The 21,129-nt window shown below is 41.5% G+C and overlaps 1 protein-coding gene across 1 annotated transcript in view; it reads right to left on the reverse strand.

Annotated features, from left to right (window-relative positions):
• Positions 1-1,991: 1,991 nt before the first annotated feature.
• PLEKHA8 (pleckstrin homology domain containing A8) overlaps positions 1,992-21,129 on the reverse strand; it is a gene marked incomplete at its 5' end in the record, with an annotated part of 28,360 nt that continues 9,222 nt past the window's right edge. The window contains 13 exons of the mRNA XM_081996911.1: positions 1,992-2,736; positions 3,644-3,705; positions 5,989-6,059; positions 6,541-6,671; positions 7,962-8,020; positions 8,675-8,760; positions 9,168-9,327; positions 13,048-13,205; positions 13,933-13,973; positions 14,880-15,038; positions 16,520-16,644; positions 18,608-18,763; positions 19,438-19,554. Coding sequence (XP_081853037.1) covers positions 2,539-2,736; positions 3,644-3,705; positions 5,989-6,059; positions 6,541-6,671; positions 7,962-8,020; positions 8,675-8,760; positions 9,168-9,327; positions 13,048-13,205; positions 13,933-13,973; positions 14,880-15,038; positions 16,520-16,644; positions 18,608-18,763; positions 19,438-19,554 — 1,523 coding nt within the window. The 3' untranslated portion in view covers positions 1,992-2,538. The remainder of the gene's footprint in view (positions 2,737-3,643; positions 3,706-5,988; positions 6,060-6,540; positions 6,672-7,961; positions 8,021-8,674; positions 8,761-9,167; positions 9,328-13,047; positions 13,206-13,932; positions 13,974-14,879; positions 15,039-16,519; positions 16,645-18,607; positions 18,764-19,437; positions 19,555-21,129) is intronic.

Raw genomic sequence — 21,129 nt, forward strand, 5'->3', positions numbered from 1 at the left:
AAGCCCTGTATTTAACAACAAGCATGCAGTGGTCTCCTAAGAACGTTCTCAGAAAGACCAATCTGAGGCAGGATGCCACGCTGATTAGAGGATACACAGTGTGGACCACTCTCTATTTGTTAGAAGAAAGAAGAATGGTAGAAGTTAGTAATTGCTGAAGGTAATGGCCTATGAAGCTGTTCTCTGCCTATAAAATAAAGCCTCTTTACTTTTTGCATCAAACATTGTGTCTGATGAGTTACTAACTAGTGGGGTTCTCCCACTAGTTAAAAAACAAAATACAACAAACAGAAAAACAAAAAACCTCCAAGACTAAGTGCTGAATAAGCTTTCCTGCTACTGGAAAAGCTTAGAGCAAAATAGAAGCCAGTTTTCATCATGATCCCAGTTAATTTCTAAAGAAAAGGGATCTCTTCCTGCTCTCCCCATACCCCAGCTGAGATTTTGTGGAAATGTGGTCTCCATTACCTTCCCAGAGCATTCAGCTAAGAACTATTACAGCAAAGTTTCCCACGTAATAGCCGAAAACCCTGAGGAAACCATGCAGGGTGGAGAGTTGGTTATTTTGCTGCAGGGGTCGTTTCTTTGCATTCATGCTTAGAAGCAGCAGACAGCTGAATCCCAAAGGCTCTCTGCTTCATTTTTTGCACTGTGACTAGTGAAATAATTGAATGGAGCTTTGGTCAAAAGTTTTGACTTTGTATTCAAACATAAATATATACTACTTAAATTAAGAAAACCCCAAAAACTAGAACACCCACACCCTTCTGATTCCTCCTGGTGTATGTAGGAACTACAGATAGGCACAACTCAGCAAAGATGACAGGAACAAGACAGACACACTGTTTAAATGCCTAATTACAGTTCTGGTATCTTGCTTTATACACCAAGTGTGATGCTTGGTCTTTTCTTCAAGCATCATATGCTCTTCTTAAAGCTCACATCGCTAAGCTCTTTAGAAAGGATCAAGTATTTGGTGTGCAGAGAGGCTCCCGTCACAGAGCGATGCAAGGCAACAGGCCTGCAGTACATTCATTTTACCGACAATGTGGTTTTCAGCCTAGCAAAAGCCAGTACTTCTCCTATGAGTATGGTGACACTGAAACCTATCCTGTATTTACGAACATTTACTAAATCTAAGTACCTCACTAGCACAGTCTTCTCTCCTCCTGCACATGAGTTAAACTCAGCTCTTTGCACAAAGCCATCTGAAGCCCTAGGTCTTCACTGAAAGACCCATTTATGCCTTGAATTGTCAGTCAGTAATTCACAGACAGCATTCTGTGTCATCAACACAACTAGGAATTTTGTCCTTAACCATATCACTAGCTGAAGGGGCTTCTTTATTATTTTTAATAGCAGCAGTGTTAAGGAGCACATTTTTATCTGCATCAGCAAAATGGGAAAAAGGGGAAATCTTATTTTCTTAATTTGCAGTCACTTCTACGTTGTTTCAGATTTTCAGGTTTGTAATTGGCCCAATGTGTAACGGTTCCGTGACAAAGTCTAGCTTCTCCTACACTTTACTCATTTCATGTCCACTTCCATGAAGTCTCTGCCCATAATGGCAGCCTAGGACAGATTTTAATGAAATCTGCTTTTTAAACTGCTATCTCTAATCAATTTAAAAGCAAATACTACATTTTGTGTAGTGTGAATGTAAATCAAATGTGTGAATTTGATTTAAGAAAACCCTAAACCCAAAGTAGAAAAACCCACCAAAACCTTAATAAACCAGGATGACGGACATGATCTTCAATTGCTTGTGTAAAGCACTGTTGCAATTAGCTGGGCTCTGCCAGTCTGTGCCAGCAAATTTCTTGTGGCCCACTGGCAGGAGCTGACAAGGAGAATGTGGCACATACTGGGAGCTGGTGAGGGAACACAACCCCCAGTTTCAAAGGCTGGCTCCTAAGGAAGCTCAGACCACCACCCACATACGCTTGTGGTGAAGATCTCTGTAATATTTGGGGAGATGCTGCATTAAAAAGCTTCAACCCAAATTAAAGGACAAATGCACTGCGTACCTTATAAGGTGGCATTTAACTGACCTTCTCTTCTGCTACCAAAGTAACAATAACTCTCACTACCTCCGTCCTCCTACACCATCGCAGGCAGTGGGCACGGGGCATGGCAGAGCCAGAGCCAGCAGCACCTGCCTGGGCTCCATCTTGACATCCCAACTGCTCCGCTGCACATGCTGCTCTCTCTTAAGGTACGGGAGCAAAGGCCAAATTCTGCTCTTTTATGAGGTGGAGAGAAGAGGGGATGCACAGGCAGGAGAGAAACAGTCAAAAACATTCATCATGGACATAGTTATGACCCGAAGAGAAACAGTACCTCTGCATTTAAACACAAAACAAGTGTTAACAAAAAAATAAAAATCATACATACCCTTCCCCAAAACCACTCACAACACCCTTCCCACCTGAAAAGATACAATGAACAAAAACAATGTCCCAAAAAAAACCCAAAACGAAAAGACATCTTTGTTAACAGACACAGTCCCTGAAGTTTTAAGACACGATCTTCCTGTAGTCATACTACCTCATCTGACTCCAAACCATGTACTTCATAGAGAGTGTCCAAGATATTTAGCTGCTTTTCCATGGCTGGTAAGTAAATGTTGAGGTCCCTCTGCATTCCTTTGTAAAATGTTTCTTCCTGAGGATCACACTCCTCTACAGACAGAGCTGCCACAAAGTCTTCGTACGTTGGAGCTGCCCTTAAAGCTAACTGGGAGAGGAACCAAAGCTTTTAGATTTACGAAACAGGAAAAGAAACCAAACTAAAGCCACAAAAAACTTCTAAGACATCCCTCTTTGCACTTAGACTGCATAGCTTTAATTTATTTATGTGTATGTGTATATTTTAAGACTTTTAACTGACAGGGAGGATAATATATGGAGTTATTATTTTGTATTTATTCTCTCTATGTAGATCCCCAGTTTAAGATGTCTTCAGAGAGGTTTGATTTTTAGGAATTGAATTAAATACAAACCCTAAATAAAGTACAGTGTGTTAGAGGAGCTCCCAACCTAGTGTCACACACTTCAACATTGAAGTCTCATTCTCAAAACACTCTTTAGAAAGCTTTCCCCGACATTTCTGTTTCTCCCAGTCAAAGTCTCTCTCATAATTGCCTGGATGAGGCTCCTCTTCTTCCTTTTATAATTTCAGTGATAATTTCCAGTGACAGGCACGAGGGGGAGCTGCCAGACTGGCCAAAAAACACACCATTTCCTCTAGTCAATATATTGTACTTCAACTCCCCAACACATTCAACACTAACCCTTCTTGAATGCTCACATCCAAAGACAGACCAATCCTCAAAAAAGCAACCTCAAACGCTCATTTCTTTGTTTAGTAGCCCTGAAAGACTGTGCTGAAAAACACATAATGAAAAAAAAATGCGCATGTGCAAGCATGATCTGTCTGGTTTAGCTCTAGAAAGCAGGTTCCACCCTGAAAGCCCAATACTGAACGTAGTGATAGCCACAATCCTCACCCAGAAACTAAGGTCTGACAAGGGAATCTATTCATTTTAATGCTTATAATTTTAACATGGTTTATTAATTACACACAACATAAGATCACATTAACAAAAGTCCCAGCTCTATCAGCAACCAAGATAAATACTTACCGCAAAAACCCCGCGGACAACCCAACCATGGTGCTGCCGTAATGTCTTTCCATAAGCATTGTCTTAAAGGAAGGAAAAAAAAACCGAACGAAAAAAATCAAAACAATCAAGAGCTAGATGTACGACAGTTTTAAGTTTGCATCACAAAGAGAACTTAGAGCTTAGAAACAGCTATTTAAGGATATATTCTTGCCACTGGATGCAGATAAGGCCGTTTCTGAGGACCAAAGTTATGACTGAAAGAAGATGACAGATTCGGGATCTCTGCATTGGGGTCTCAGCTCTGCTGTCAAATCTCCTTCAACTCATCCACAGCAAGTAAGCATTCTAACAGACAGGAAGGCAAATGTAGTTTTTATTTGACTAGCTGTGCTTCACGACTAACACTTCTTCTACTATCTAGTTTTCAGTTCAGTGCAAGTCTGAAAAAATAATACACAGGTGAAACAATCATGCAGCCTCATGGTTAGCCAGCCTCAATCGAGGTGGTTAGCTCAGGCATTAACCACAAACTCTCTCTTTACATCTGAGGGTCAAGTTTTGAGGGTCATTGGAACAGAAAGCACCAGGCCCTTATTATGTTCCTAGACAGCTCCACTTTCATATACAAAGCTTTCCGTATACAAACATCTTTGAGCCATATTTTCCCAGTCTTAGTTTGTCACTGTTGTCATTTCATATCCTTGTCCTTCAGGTGAATTTTTAAGTATCTGACTTTGTACTATACTTTCCTTACTGTTCACCTTGAAGAAAGAGACCCTCTATGTTTTACTGCTTTAGGATATTTGCTCAAAGACTGCAGACAGTTATTATTTGGCAGAGTGTAAGAAGTCAGTAAAACACAGCCACAAGTTTTGCTGTAATATGAAGTACTCTTCATCTATCAGTTTTATAACTGGGGAATGTGGGTTTTCTATCTTTACAGTAGGAGGGAGAATCTATGAGAAAAGCATATGGTAATAAGAGCAATGAAATAGGAGAAAAAGAGTATTGTGTAGCAAACTGGACTGAGAAGTCTATTCTCTGCCTTACGAGCAAATATAGGGGACATTAAAAACACCACAAGTTGAAAAGTTTCCTTGGGATTTAAATCTAAGCAAAGACAAATAACTTTAGAAAGCTGTTTGTTCCTCAGAAGATCCTAAGAGCTGGTGGGTATTCCATTTTTTATTTTAATTTCATTAGCTTGATATTTGAGGTTGTAGAAAGAGAACATATACCCCATCTTTACTTGAGATTCAAATAGCACAGTAACTCCTAAATAAGAAACTGTAACACTACACCAAAGCTGCACTGACGATACAGATATGGAAGAGCTTTTTAGGGGAAGAAAGGGAAGGAAAAGGTGAGGAAAAAACCAGCAGCATGGCTCTGCTGTGGACCCAGAGCAATTCAAGAAGTAATTTGGTGCTGAAGCCTTCAGACTCAGAAGGTCAAATAAGTGCCTTGACTTTCTGTGGTGTTTAACATCCACATCTGGTAGCAGTGTATTTACAGTCCCACTTCCAAGAGCTGCTTACATACTTCAGTGTAGTAGCTGTTTTTACTAACCCTATAGGAAGACTGCTTAGCTGTTTAAAAGAAGCTTAAAAAAAAAAACCCACAACACTTTAAAAAAAGCTGGTTTAAAGCTGTTTTAAAGGATTATCATAACATTAGGCTGCATGTATATAGAGAGGGTCTTACTCAGGAGTAACCAAGTCACGTCTTAAGAGCGGTTTGTGTTTTATTTTATACATGCTGTGGGCACTAGCCTGACTACGTGTCAGAAACTGTTTACTTGAAAAAAATTCCTTTTCTGCTACAAACTTCTTTCTAACTGATACAGGCAATTCACAGCCATACTGGCAAAGAATCACAGAATTACAGAATCATTAAGGTTGGAAAAGACCTTTAAGATCAAGTCCAACCTTCAACCCAACACCACCAAGCCCACTAAACCATGTCCTGAGAGGTGATTTCAAAGAGTCACAGCTAATCTCACAAGGAACTAAAAAAAAAAAAAAAAACAACAGCAACTATAAATTTGGGAGCACTCTTGCTGCAAACCAGTAGAGAAAATGGAATGAGACAAAGCACTTTCTTCCCTAAGATATGACTGTCTCCCCTGCCAAAAGTATGCTAATTAAAGCAATCTTCATCTGCTATTAAATCAACATTGACCAGTTATCTAGTGATTTGCCTGAAAACTGCCATTTTCAGAAACTGCGATTTTCAAAAAAGTTATGTCTTGGAGATTACTTGCATCATTAGTCACTGAAGAAAACAGGGGTTCTAAATGAGGAGGAAAATAGTCAAATACGTAAATTCAGAAGCACATGAAGAATAAAGCAATTGGCACTTACTCAGAGCTATTTGGATATTCTTTTCCCCATTCTTCACTTCTGTCAAAAACCCTTTCAAGAACTTCAAGCCTCTGTCAGGACAAATCCACGAAATAAAAAGAAACCACGTTTAAAACAAAGCCCCCAAAGTTGCAATACAACTCAGAAGTGCAATAAACTCAGAATTAAGGCACCATTTTCAATCTGAATTAAAAAAAAAATGCAGCCACCTCCTCCAGCCTCTCTCCTAACCCAAGGAAAAACAACTTCACTAAAACGTTTCTGCTGCAGCCTGAAATCATCTGCCTGATGTTCTGGCCCAACAGGATCAGTCACTCACTGTAACTTCACTTTTATGGGAAAAAAGGTTGCCTGCGATCACTTTTTCAGGCTGTTTGGCAAAGTTACAGTGATGCAACCACAGACAACACATTATTTTTGAACCTAGCCAATTCTGCTTGATGGAGCCTGTGGAAAGTAACCAGTTTGCTCCATGTACAGAAGCTTGCACTGGTGAAAGGCCCCTCACTCCACCTTAGCAGTTCGCAGTGTAAGTAGATACGAGGCCGTTACCTTTTTAGCCACAGGAGAGCCTCCGTAGCAGAGTTTCTAACTTGTGCTACACCGGCATTCACTTCATGGAGCACTATCTTCTGAAGGGTATCAAACTCTTCTTTGTTGGTTATAAATTTCTGGTTTATTTTCTGGAGAAAAAACAAGAGGCAAAGCTTTAGGCTTTTAAGACCAAACAGTGGCCTGTCCTATAAATACCACCCATCTACCAGGACTCTTCCCTGCAAAGGGATATCACAGATCCCCAACCACATCACACTCCCCATGGCATGGCTGGCCTGCCACGCTGGGCACACCTTCCCAGGGCACAACCCCAGGCAGATATCTGGCTAACGCAACCAAAAAAAAGCATCTCAGTCAAAGCTCTACATGAAACCTACCATTTCCGTCTGACAAAATGCTTTAGGTTCACATGGCATCCTTGACACCAGTGGAATGGAGTTAAACCAACCTGCTCTCCAAGCAAAGTCCCATTTGCCCCAACCTTCAAGTACAAGCAAGATTACCTTCTGACAACTGCGAAGCTGCAAATTCTCAATTACACTTAGCAGTCATTGGCATGCTTAAGTTTTTTAATTTATTCCAAAATTTGTTATACACAACTATTCACAAAAATAAAGGGGAAAATCTACGAGGCAGTTAAACAGAGTCATCTTCTACATTAAAGGAGCAGCTGCCTATCACTTAACATACATACTCAATTTTTTAAATTTAAATAATAGTCTTCACCCTTGCTATTTTCAGTCTTTCAATGGCTACCTTCAGCAAGATAAGTACATATCTGCCTTACTTTGCACGAAACAAATCTGAACGTATGCAATGTTCCTTATCATATACTCAGGAGATATGTCTTGCTTTTCTTCTTTTTCCTTGAAAGAAAAGCTATGAAAAGTTTCACTATGAATACATCTCGTCTCACAAGTAGCACTTCAAACTTTTTCAGACTTGGAGCTGGAAGGACTGTCGGAACAAGAACTGAAGCTGCAGGGTCTGTCCCAACCTGCTGTGAAGCTCCTTCTTAACACACTAATTTGCCCCTAGTTCTTTGAGGAAAGTGTCTTGTGTGTGTCCCCAGTTTATTTTACAGTCTAAAGTCAATATTGGTACCGCCGCATCATGACTTACAACCTATTCAGCTCAGAATCAAAGTCATATTCATTAGATATAAAATACTTGATTGACTGCCACGTGAAACAGCTGTTACAAGTTTATGCACAACGGTTGGATCTATTAAACACAGCATGTACTGTAAGAACAGAATTAGGGGCATTTCGGCATTCTGATCTGACAGATGGTAACATTATCAAATATTAAATAGCCTTCCAGTATTGACTCCTACAACAAGGATTCTTGAGCTTTAGTACCTAAAATAGATTAAAAATAAAAAAATAATTAAATCGGTGTTTGAAATAAGCCATTACCTTGATGTTACCTACAAAATCCATTTTAACAGGAGCAAAAACAGTTGGTCCCAGCTTGTCTAGGAAAAAAAAAAAAGCAGCCATATTTTAAAATTGTGTCTTTTTCCAGTCTTTATATCTTAGTAACAATTAATTTCATTTACTCTGTTAACCAACCTTCTAAATGACAGAAGAATACTAAATGAATGACATAAACCAAAGTCTGCCTTTGGTGTAGAACTTGTACCATTCCAGTTGGTACAAGTGTTAAAATACAGCGACCTACAATTTGGAAGTCTTCAAATGGGTGCATGCTTACAGGGTCTTCACATCTACTGTTAGATTCAGGGACCAAGCAGGCTGGAGACAGAAGTCTTTGGAAAAAAACAAGTATTAGCAATAGCCAGTACAGCTGATGGTGTACTGTCTGATACAGCTGACATGCAAGGCATTCCACGCTGTTCTTTTGAGGGCAAGAAGCTGCTGTTCCAGATATACCCATAGATTTCCAGACAGCTTATACATGGGTCCCACCTAAACAAGAGTGGATCCTCTACAAAGCAAAAGAGTAAGAAACATCTTCTGGTACCAATCAAATTGATTCTGCTGATAGGAACTATTTCTATACCACTTTAGCAAAGAAACGAGTTCTCCAAACCAACTGCTCCACCTTTTTTCACAGCTTGGCAGCAGTCAAAAAGAGTTAGACGCACCCACAAGAGCGAGCTGCTTACCCAGAACGGGCACAATTGCATAACATGACTCCAGAAATTCTTCTGTTGGTATGCCCTCCTCCTCCCGAAGTTCAATATCACTGAACCTAGCGTGCAGGACAAGCAGAAAAGATTGTTACCTTAACAACTCATTTTGTGCAACTTCTGAAAGACAAAATTACATTTCACACCCACTCCACTTGCATAGAGGTAAAATTTATAGACATGGAACCACCAACATGGCTTTTGTTTCACTAGGTTAAAGTAAATGACTGCAGAAAATACACATTTGGTGGTGTGCAAGCAAGTAATTATAACCAAGGAAAAAACCTCCCACTCCACTCTGTACAGCCAATTCTACAAAGGGTATCTTCTTCAATTACTGTACTGTATGCAGTCTTGTTAAATAATCTCAGCAAATACAGCTTTACAGACAGAACAGACTTAGAAATGAGTCAATTAAGGGCTAAAAATTTCAATAATCCTTCTAATTTACATCTGCAACATATACTACCTATTGCTCATGACACTGAAGAAGGTAGGAGAATCATTTTCATTCCTGTCCTCCTCACACAGAGTCAATCCACTTAAAGAATTTGTTTCCGACTGCAGCAGCTTGTGGGCACCAAAGCTTTCTACAGCTTGCAGCTTGTTCTCTCCATCTTCTTTAATGCCTTACATTTATAGGAAACACAAGAAAAACACAAATAGAAAAAGAAAACAGCCACGCACCCATATTGTTATTCCTGTTCCTTAAGACAGGTCCTATTTGAAGGAAGGCACTTGGACATCTGGATCATACAGATTTAAAAGCTTTCCCTGCCAATACCATGACTCTCACCACAATTCCACCAGTCCCCTCCCCATTTCTTTTAATCAGACCGACCAAGCACCAGGCTCCACTGCAGGTGAACCCACACATCCTCAGCGAGGACAGCGATATGAGAGAAGAGCGTTGAAGAAGTGATTGGGTACAGCAGGGAGCAGACTCATCTCCTTGAAAGAAAGATTACTTCTCACATGCTGTAACTTCACCAGTGCTGATAAAAGTGGCACAGCGCATCTTCAAACACAAAAGAATAACAGTAACTTGTTTGCTCCTTCTGCTAAGTAAACTGGCTTCTTAGATGCGTACTGCTATGTATACATGGCAGTGGAACTGCTGGGGAGCTACAGGCCTGTCAGCCTGACCTCAGTACTGGGGAAGATCATGGAGCAGTTCATCTTGAAGGTGCTCACAAGGCACGTGCAGGACAACCAGGGGATGGCCGAGCCCAGAGAGTTGTGGTGAACAGAGTTAAATCCAGTTGGCGTCCGGTCACAAGCGGTGTTCCCCAGGGCTCGGTTTTGGGGCTGGTCTTGTTTAACATCTTTATCAATGATCTGGATGAAGGGATCGAGTGCTCCCTCAGTTAAGTTTGCAGATGACACCAAGTTGGGTGGGAGTGTTGATCTGCTGAAGGGCAGGAAGGCTCTACAGAGGGATCTGGACAGGCTGGATCATTGGGCCGAGGTCAACTGCATGAGGTTTAACAAGGCCAAGTGCTGGGTCCTGCACTTCAGCCACAACAACCCCATGCAACGCTACAGGCTGGAGAGCTGCTCGACAGAAAAGGACCTGGGGGTGCTGGCTGACAGCCAGGTGAATATGAGCCAGCAGTGTGCCCAGGTGGCCAAGAAAACCAACAGCATCCTGGCCTGTATCAGAAATAGTGTGGCCAGCAGGAGTAGGGAAGTGATTGTGCCCCTGTACTTGGCACTGGTGAGGCCACACTTCAAACATGGTGTTCAGTTTTGGGCCCCTCACTACAAGAAGGACGTTGAGGTGCTGGAGCGTATCCAGAGAAGGGCAAGGAAGCTGGTGAGGGGTCTGGAGAACAAGTCTTACGAGGAGCGGCTGAGGGAACTGGGGTTGTTGAGTCTGGAGAAGAAGAGGCTGAGGGGAGACCTTATCACTCTCTACAACTACCTGAAAGGAGGTTGTAGTGAGGTGAGTGTTGGTCTCTTCTCCCAAGTAACTGGTGATAGGACAAGAGGAAACGGCCTCAGGTGGCACCAGGGGAGGTTTAGATTGGATATTGGGAAAAATTTCTTTACTGAGGGAGTGGTCAAGCATTGGAACAGGCTGCCCAGGGAAGTGGTAAAGTTTAAAATTTTAAACATCATTGGAGATGTTTAAAAAACGTGTACATGTGGCACTTTGGGACATGGTTTAGTGGGCATGGTGGTGTTGGATTGACAGGTGGACTTCATCTTGGAGGTGTTTTCCAACCTTAATTATTCTATGATTCTACGACATCAAAGGCTGCTATGTTGTCCCCGATTTGTATGAGTATCTTTAAAGTTTCCCAGAAGAAGATTCAGTTGCCTCTTCCTCACTGTGGTCTGTTTTATTTCAGCTTTGGGGTCAAATTTGTTTCAAATAAACAGAGCACTACACGAGCACCTCTGGAAGAAGATAAAGTCCCAAAGAAAGGTCACATCCCATGCATGGTAAGACCTTCTGACCTCCTGGAGAAGTGCAGAGAACAAGTCAAGATGCAAAGGTGATACATTCACAGCATCTGCAGCACACAGGCCACGGCCACAGCATGTTTTGCTGCCACATCGTCACACTGACATCCAAAATTCCTCAGGGAACAGGTCTCCAGGATCAGGTCTCTCAAGGCCAGTGAGGATACACAGACCTGAAGTGGAACCGAACTTCTGGCTGAAGGGATCCAACTGCAAGGAACTATCTTCCTCTGAGCAAAGCCTGAAAACAAACTTGCAGCTTTCCCTATTACTTGCAGAACCACTAAATAAGCCTGGTGCTGGGTGAAAAAAAATCACTTGCACCTGGTAACAACAACGAGACTTTAACCGTGCTCCTCAGGGCAGAAAAAAATGGCTTCAGCCATCACTGACCATGCCTTACTCACAAGCAAAGTGACTCTGCTAAGGAACTAGAGTTTGAGGGATGTCGCTGATCTGTCCTTCATCAAAACACATGGGCTGGTGAGTAGATAAACAGCCCGAGTCCACAGTGACTCCACAGGAGTGCCATGCATAAAGCCTGGGGTCCTCTGAAACTTCAAACTCAAAAACTGTAAGCACTAAATGACAAAGAGAAATTTCTTACAGGACTTAAATGCTTGAGTGTTTTTAAAGATTGACTGCTTTAATAGAGGGGAGAGGGAGGGAAGAGTACCTGAGACAGGGCAGAGCTCCTGGGCTCACAGGAAGCACCCAAATACAGCCATCAGCGAGATGGAGCCCCAGGCTGGCTGGGTCAGCCCATCCCAGACGGATGGCACTGCACATCCTGGCCCACCCCATATTGCCAGCAAAACTCTGCAACTCAGATGTGTGTACCCAAGAGGGGGTAGGCTTTTCTCTTTTTTTGTACAGGAACAACGTCAGTAGCTAAATGATACCAACAACCTGACTGGAATTAGTTTCATGTCCTTGTTTTAGCACTGTATTCTTGAGGTACTACACTAAATGGTGACTCATGCATGTTATTCTGCAGTGACTTACCACACTACACAACACCAGTTACAGAAATGGGAAAAATTCCAAAGAGAACCCATGTAAGAGTAAAATCACGATGTTCATTAATTTGGGCTTAAAAATTTCAGCTGATTCACTGACTGCATACGTATGTTTTGGAATAATGGCCAGGCAGAGAAACCTACTGTTCAAGAACGATACAGTCCGTTCAACAGAACAAACAGAAATCTTCAGTTACTTGTATAGACTTACACTAAATTTAAGTTCAGCAGCCCTTAACAATATAGCTATGTTGGATGGAATTTTATACTGAATTAGTTCAACAGTGTTTTACTGAAGTCACACACAAATCTAAGTTTCATGCTATTACTAAGGCAGTGGAAGAAATAAGGTGCTTTCTAGTATACTCTTAGTTGCAGAAAAAGGGTTAATTTTCTGTAAAGATTTGTCAGAGCAATCAAAAGCAACTACAAGGTCAATCCCTCAGAGACAGGCACACAAAGCTTCAATGCCCCCTTTCTGACAGTGCAGCCCTACATACTAGCAGAGGTGCCGGCATTCCCAGTGGAGGGCCTCTGGGAATAACACGTCTGTCCACAGCGCAAGAAAAGCCCAAGCTCTGCCAGGCTGTATTGTTACGCATGTCAATCAACATCTAGAGGCACCTCCACATGTCCAAAAAAGAATTTTTAATTTCCTTCCCCTTCAGTTCCAAGTTATCTATCAACAAGGGCAGGAGCTACGCTGGGAAGACTTGACAGCAGGCAGATATCAGACTAAAATACGCTGACATTCCCTCTCCTGGGAAGCGAGGTATCAGCACTCTCACAGGCAGTCTACAACTCCCTCCATTTACACTTAGAGAGTAACGATTCTGGATAAAAAACAGTGCATGTATTTACCTGCCAAATGCTCTGCTATGTGATCTTCAACAGAAACATCGCTGCTCCCCTCATTTGTTTCCAGGTTTAAACATTCCAGACTTTTAATGAGGCTTTGCTCTTGATGGTTAATTTCTGCTTTTACAGAGCCATTTTCACAGGGGTTCAATTCCATCTGCCTGAAGAAAGGGAAAGAATAATGGTTAGTGGATAAAACATTGCTTGGTAAGCTTCTTCCTGTGAAAACACACAAATAGCAGTAACAGAAAAATAGCTGACAGAAATTATAGGCTGTCACAGGCTGCTCTGAGCAAAAGAACTTCTCTAAAGTGGTAAAAAGGAACCAGGCAGCTCTTGGCAACAAGTAGGATTAATGATTCAACGTCAGTTTACAGAGTTTGAATATATTTACAATGACCTTTACTAAAAAGAGACATGATCAAAAAAATACAATCAACTACAAAAAAGAAAATCACAGACAGGTATCGTAGCTAAAAGAATATCCCCTCATTAGTATTTCAAAATGTATACCCTGCCACCTACTCCACAAATCATAGCCTGCTCTCCATCAACGATTTTATGAGCTTATGGAGTGGAACCTAAGATGCAGGAAAGAGCACTGAAGTGGGAGAGAGCTGGCTGGTGACTAACCAGTAAGTCATCAAGTGGATGGCTGAGAAAAATAAAAGGGAAAAGGCTGATAAAGAAGAGACATAGATAGAAGTCACACACAAGAAGTGGGGTGAGCCAGCTCCCTTTTGTTGCGTCTGCTTCCAAGTATGCAGCTCAGAGATGTAAAATTCTGCCTCCATCCAGTACTAGTAATATTAGAGTAAAAATACGGAAAGAACAGACACTACCAAAAACAGAGTAGAAAGAGATTGACAGTAAAGACTTTTATTTTACCTTTCTGTTGAGGTGTGACTGGACAAGACAGAGTGCTTGATCTGTAAGATAAGTGGGGAGGGAGAATATTCTTTAAAGCAACAAGACTGTATCATGCTTCTCAAACTTCATATTTTATTAAACACAGGTTGGAGTCAGCAAAAAAGCTGAAAAGCTAAGCATATGCTCACTAATTCTTTGTCCTGGAGGCAGTTAACAGACAAACATGAAAAAGATGCTACATTATTACATCATTAAAATATTGAAAAGAAAAAAAACGAAAACCAGGTGACTTCTTTCAGAAGCTAGCTAGCAAGTGCCAAGTGAGACACCATACAGCATATGGAAAAGAAACAAGGCAGTGAGTTTTCTTTGCAATGATGTTTTCTTCACTTAAGAAAAAAATTATGGAAAAACAGAAGAAACATGAGGTCAGATACCAGGTATAATGAAGTAATCTCACTTCCCAGATGCAGTGACACATCTACCTTCCTACATACACCTTCATCTGCTGTTTGCGAGAGATGCTCCAGTTTCACTTATGTAGTTGTGGATCCAGGATTCAAGAAAGTGCCCTTGTCATTAAAAAGATAAGCTCATCACTCCTGCTGGTGTATTACCATAGGTCCAACGCTGCAGTAGCTTAGAAGAGTAATAATTGCTAGGAGCTCCCACAATGGACCAACTTGCCATACAGCCGAAGTTATTTTGTCTGCGGCTGGAGCAGGCCCTGAAAGTTAATACTAATAACTTTCACTTATCATTAGAAGTTAAGAGATTAGTCGCTGCTTATGAAAAAATGGCCCTACCTCACTTGCAAACCACAAGAAATAGCAGAGTATGTCCAGTGGAAGACTATTAGCTATAATATGGGTAAAAATGTATTCCCTACTCCTACAAATGCTGCTTTACAAAAAGGCTCCTTAGCATCCACGCCAAGACTGAGAGAAGAGGATAGTGGCCACTACCTTGCTCGTCCTGAGAACTGCTAAGTGTGGGGATCCTGGCGGGGTCTGATGCAGTAACTCAGAAGTGAAGGCAGTATTTGCAATCTGCATACATTCTTCAAGCGTCTTCAGGAAGGTGTCACAGGTTGATTTCAACAGAGCTCCCATATCAATCTCGCTCTGTGGGAAGAAACCAGTTCAGAAGAAATGGACTCACCACAGATCAATTCAGAGTAACTAATGCCTACAAAGCCCACAGCTGCTACAGTCATGATTTCTGTTTAACATGAATTAAAACGCAATGCGTTAACTGCTCAGAGAACTGGCATCACATATTACTGGGGCTATGTTCCCTCACAGCATTACCACTCTTGTGAGCATCTCACTACAACAAGCTCAGTATGCTTGCATTTTAAAAGCAATGCCTCTTAGTTACTTATCTCTGTTAGTAGTTAAAAGTTAGTTAGTAGTGTTAACAAGTAGTTAGTAGTGTTAAAAGTGTATTAAATACTAAGCCATCATGTGTTCAACAATGGCATTCCAGAATACACCACTGACAGGAGAAATTAAAAGTAAGCAAATTAAATAGATACAGCATGTTCTGTAGACAATAATTTCAAAAATCTCATGAACAAATAATGACTGCAATTGAAAAACAGGCAGAATGAAGTATCACATTGCCACAATACACTTCATCTCTGCAAAGTGCAGTTATTGATGCTGAAATGCTTTTAGCAATGTATCTTCCCAGTTAAATACCATTGAGATGAGGGAAAGCCAGTTTTCCCCCAGAAACGAGAACTACAAGCTGGAAAAACACCACATTACTTTTTTGTTGTCAACACCTGTGAGCTGCACATTCTAACAGTGCCTTTCAGTCATTTATACACCACATCATGCTTCTGCACTGCCAGTTAATTCACCATAAACAGTTTATCAGGTATCTTTACAGAGATAGTTTGGACATGCAAATGATTAACCTTCAGGTGTTTTCCCTGCCTGTCCTGCACCTGAGGACCCATCTCTCCAGCGGGAGGCATCCTGGAACTCCACACCAGCTTCTCTAGCAAGGTGACATCACATGTTTTTCTCTCAAAGCAAGAGGCGGATCACTGTCATTACGAGACCCCTCTTAAATGAGGCTTCTTTGGTCAGGAAGATTTGCAAAGTTTGAAACTTAAACTGAAGTGAGGCTAATCAGGTAGTTCTTTCTAGCAATTTTGCTTTTTTTGTGGTCTGCATTGCCTCTTGACCTTTTAAGGGTTTTGGTTGAGAACAGAAGTGTTTTGCTGAGCAGGATATTAATGACTCGGGGACAGACAAATATGTGCTTCTTGCAAGTTATCTTTTTATTAAAAAAATTTTACTTTTTTGATCCACTATACACACAAGATCATCTACAGAGATGTTATTATCTAGATCGTAGATATCATCTCATCTCACTGCTTTCTACCCCAACATAGGGAAAGTTATTTGCAACAATACTGTATTACTCCTTTTGAACAAGAACTGTTGTGTGGGTACATTATTTCCCACAGGTTCTCTGCAGAAAGAGGGTGCAATATAAAGTAACTGTAAGTGAATACCACATTGGCTAACCAGAACAGTTCACAATGCTCAAGACTTTACAGATGTAGTCTACATGAAAAATAGAGCCGTACCTCTGGTTCTGATACACCAGAAATGCTGGCTTCCTTCGTCTTATGCACTTGCTGAACAAGGAGGTTACAGTACAGTCTAAGTTCAGACATTTTAGTCTTCAAGGCTTCTGTGTTTTCAGTGAACTCTAAAAGCGAAGAAAAAGAAGAGTTAAATTTATTGTACCCATCTTGCAGTATATGATTTTGGAAAGTTGCTGAAATAGTATTACACAATCTAATTCAATCAATACTTCCTTATTTCAAAACATTTTCCATCAGCTCAAAAAGATGAGCTGGACTGGCCATAAATTATGCTCCTGACAGGTAAACTACCGTTTCATTATTTGCCATCATAGACAGGAACAGTATGTTCCTAGACTTACGACACAGAGAAAAAGCAAGCACACAACATCTGATCTTAATGGGCCTTTTAAATAGCATGAAACCCCTACATACCATATTTTTTGTTTTCACTAAGTAGTTTAAGGTACAAACAACTACACTCAATTAAAAGATCAGGGTTCTGGATAGAAAACACTGGAGAGAAAAGACATATCCTGTCCAACACGAAGGGATTAATTTAATATATATCCTTGAATCATAGAATGGTTGAGGTTGGAAGGGACCTCTGGAGACCAGCTAGTCCTACTCCCTTGTTCAAAGCAGGGTCATCCAGAGCTCATTGCTCAGGGCCATGTCTAGTCAGGTTTTGAACATGGCCAAGGATGGAGACTCTGCAGCCTCTCTGTGCAACCTTTTTCAATGCTCCCTCATCCTCACAATATAAACATTTTTGCTTCTGTCTCAATGGATTTGCTTGTATTTAAATTGATGCCCATTTCCTCTTGTCCGTTCACTGAGAAGAGTCTGGCTCCATCTCTTTTATGCTCTGCCATCAGATATTCCCTTTCATCACCTTAGTGGCCCTTTGCTGGACTCACTCCAGTATGTCCATATGTTTCTTGTACTGGAGAGTGCGGAACTGAGCAGACTAATCCAGATATGACTAACAGTCAATCTGAGATTTTTCAGACGTAATTTTTTGACATTAGAGTCCCAGAATAACAACATAAATTAATTTGTCTGTTTATAAGACTAACATGGTTTAATCCTGCAAATACATCAGTAGCTTTTCACCCTGTGCTACTTTATGTTAGTTTATAGATATAACTTTGTTCTGATTCTAGGCACTGCACATCAGATCCCCACTTTGTGTAGGACGCTACAATAGCTGCTTCTGCTCAGTTCTGACTCCATTTGAACCGGTAGATGCAAAGCCTGGTGAAGATGCACATAAGGCTAAGAGGAGAAGCAATTCCTCACCTCAGGGAAAAGAAGTACCCACACCCCCTGCATTTGCTCAGGATCACTGATATATTAACAATAATTTGCTTTTTTCCTGTCTTCTGCATAGTAATTGTGCTGACGTTACACAAGATTAAAGCATGAGGTCTCACACTGACTCATGACTAACACCACACTTGTAAGCAAGAGGGGTTTTCACTGAGGTGAAAGTGAGATTGTTGGTGAAAGCAAAGAGGTAAATGAATTAATTTTCATAGCCTGACCGTGATCATATTTCAGTGTCCAAATATCAGCACATTTAAAATCAATTGCAAACCTTTATTTTAATTGCCAAGGGATTCTTGAAGTGCACAAGACAGCCCAGTTAGAACATGGAAGGAAAGGGTCTGAGGAACAACAAAGCTCAGGAGACACTTGTATGAGAGGCTGGGTCATCATAGCAAGACAGCTGCACAACGTGGGGGTCTTACCTTCATGCACAGTCTGTAACGCAGTGACCCACAGCCAGGAGCTACTCACTCCTTGTACTTACAGAACCCATCAGCACATGGTCTTCAAATGTTTTATATGTAATATATTTTAAGGAAAAGCCAAAGTTTTCAAATCCCTGCACTGAGAGTTAACATCTGAGATTTCTAGCTAGAGTTCCCACATGGCTTGGCTTTTAGCACCACCAGAGACCTGAAGTACAGGTTGCACACAGAGTTCAGGTATGGATTTTGTCATCTTTGTGTATACATCTACCAGGGCAAGGATAAGGAAATAAAAAGCAAATATTATGTGTGAGCAAAAGGGTGTTCTTGCCTTTTTCCTTCTGTGTCCTGCTGTCAGTTAGACAGGCTTTGGCAGTTCCTAGCGCAACCAGCCACTTTTGCCTTTCAACTGCGTTTCTTGCCTTCAGATAGAAGTATTGCTCCCCTGGGATGATCAGGTCCATTCGTGTGTTATCTGCAGGATGAACTGGAAGCAACATAGATTTCAGATCACTCCTCAGCTCCTCCCAGCCCAAGTGAATATCCCAACAGATATGTTAGGTGGCAGGTCAAACAGTAATGAAAGAGGAGGAATCTACAGCCCCAAACTTCCCCAGTTGCCATTTTATTACTTCTGAGTTAGGGAATAGACAGGACACCATGTGTACAGCTGTGGGACAAAAAGCTATGAAAGGCAGTTTTCTGATCAATACAATATCATCTGGGAGTCTTCATGGAAAGGACATCCTCTTATGGCAAGCTGCTCTTTCAGGTTTTAGTCCATAACTGAACCTCAAAGATGCGGCAAATAATCCCGTATGAGTGAGCAGACCTAGCACTGAAGTTCATATTCATATTTCTAGCTTCAGCTTTGTGCTTATCAAGAGTCACTTGAAGCTGTGTGATGTTCCACCACGGCTCATGAAAAACAGTGACCCACCTGCATGTAGAATACCCATTATATTAGAGGCTTGCAGCTCTCTTACCATTTTCAAAATACTATAGAATAAAAACTGGCATATAGATCAAGTTACTGAGTTACTACAAATACATGCCAAAGAAATCAAGCCACCAAATAGCTCTTGTGAGCTGAAATTTCATCTTGAATGCAACATTATTGGACAAACTTCGTGCAGCTGCGTGTTACTGTATCTTAGTTACCTTGAATTTCACACACGGCCATTTGGATGCTTCCCTTACAACCCTTCCAGGCATCTTCCTGGGAGTCATAATAGGACAGGATGCCACCACAGAGAAGAAACCATCGAGGCTGCCAGCCTGGAAAACAAAACTGCATTTCTCAGTTACTTCTCTCCCTGCAATTCCACCACCTCTCTCATTCGGGACTCGCTGCAAATAAGGTCCCGAAGACTCTCAGTTCCCCCTGGAAAATTAAACCTTTTGAAGTAGTAATATTTGTGGACAGACCTGGATGTTGTACACCAAATCCCCTGCTTGCAGACAGCTACATGTCCTTTCTGCAGACAGCTGGACCATGGCAGTATATTCCTGAGATGCCATATGTAATTTTCAGTAGTTTTGCTAACACGGCGTCACTGACTCACTCTTTCTCCCAAAACCACCTTTTCAGTTGACCACCTTACAATTCCTTCCACCACTCTTCACCCCACCTCTTCACTCTTTCCAAAAGCCAGCTGTCTTGCCTTACATGCCTTCCTCCCTTGCAGGGAGGACTAGCCAAATTGTCTTGAAAAGCAATGGGCAAGAAACTCCTAAAAGTCAAGGGAAGAGGGGGACAGAGGCAGAGTCTTGATTTCTGAACACCATCTTTCAATGAAGCAGTTCTCAATAGCTCTTGAAACTCCCGTGCTGCCTACATAAAAAGTAGTCTTGAATTAATGACTTGGACTTTTGGATACCTTCCCAGCGAATAACCAAAACTCCAGGCTAGACCAAAACCAATAGTTCTGGGTATACTTCTGCCCACCTTGCTGCTGCCCGACTTCAGAAATAAATTACCCCTTTTGGAAGCACTACAGCACTATGAAAAGATACAAACAAACAAGACGTGACGGCCGTCATTTATGTCTAATTAAAAACTACAAGCTCATTAACTTAAGAAGAAATGAGGCAGCAACGTCACTGGAGGAAAGCAGCTTTCATTACTGAGCTGCAACAAGCTTCCCCGGCCAGGACCAAAGGAGTGAGATACCAAAGCCCCCGCACTGTGCCAGCAAACCACCTCTGGGCAAAACACTTTGACAAGACCACGAGGGCCACGCGGCTCCTACGCACTCTTGTGGAGGGGTTTCACTTCTGCTGCGCCCTGCACCGGGGCTCTGCCACCCAGCATGGCGCTGCAGGACCCAGGCTGGGCGTGGACGGGTACCACGTTGGGGGAATGGCTGCTCCTTACCAGCTAGGGACCCATTCCTTAGGCTACTGCTGAAGCCAAGCCCAACTCTGTTTAAAGTTAGAAAGCCCTAAAGCCACAGGCTAATAGTAGGAGTATGGTATGGTTTGTGGGTTTTATTGGTTGGGTTTTTTGTTTGGTTTTGGGGGGGGGGGGGGGTTAAACAAGCAATACCACAGCATCCAGGCCAACATGGTCTATAGATTGCTGAACATTGGGGGTAGATGGAAAACAAATTAAACATAAATCCTTTTTAACATTCTTCAAGAGTTCTTCCGTTATTTTCTAGAAGAATATAAAAGCATTATAAATGCCAAAGTTTTCTCAATACTTCCTTATTTTATATAAAGGGAAAAAAAAATCACAAGAATGAGAATTAAAAAAAAAGAAAACAGCAAGACTGATTTTTATTTGTCTGGCCACCAAAATAAAGAAACTATCCTAAAAGTCACTATTGATACAGAAAAACTCACAAAAAA

This window comes from Phaethon aethereus (genome assembly GCF_964289735.1).
Source record: "Phaethon aethereus genome assembly, chromosome: 2".
Classification (NCBI taxonomy): domain Eukaryota; kingdom Metazoa; phylum Chordata; class Aves; order Phaethontiformes; family Phaethontidae; genus Phaethon; species Phaethon aethereus.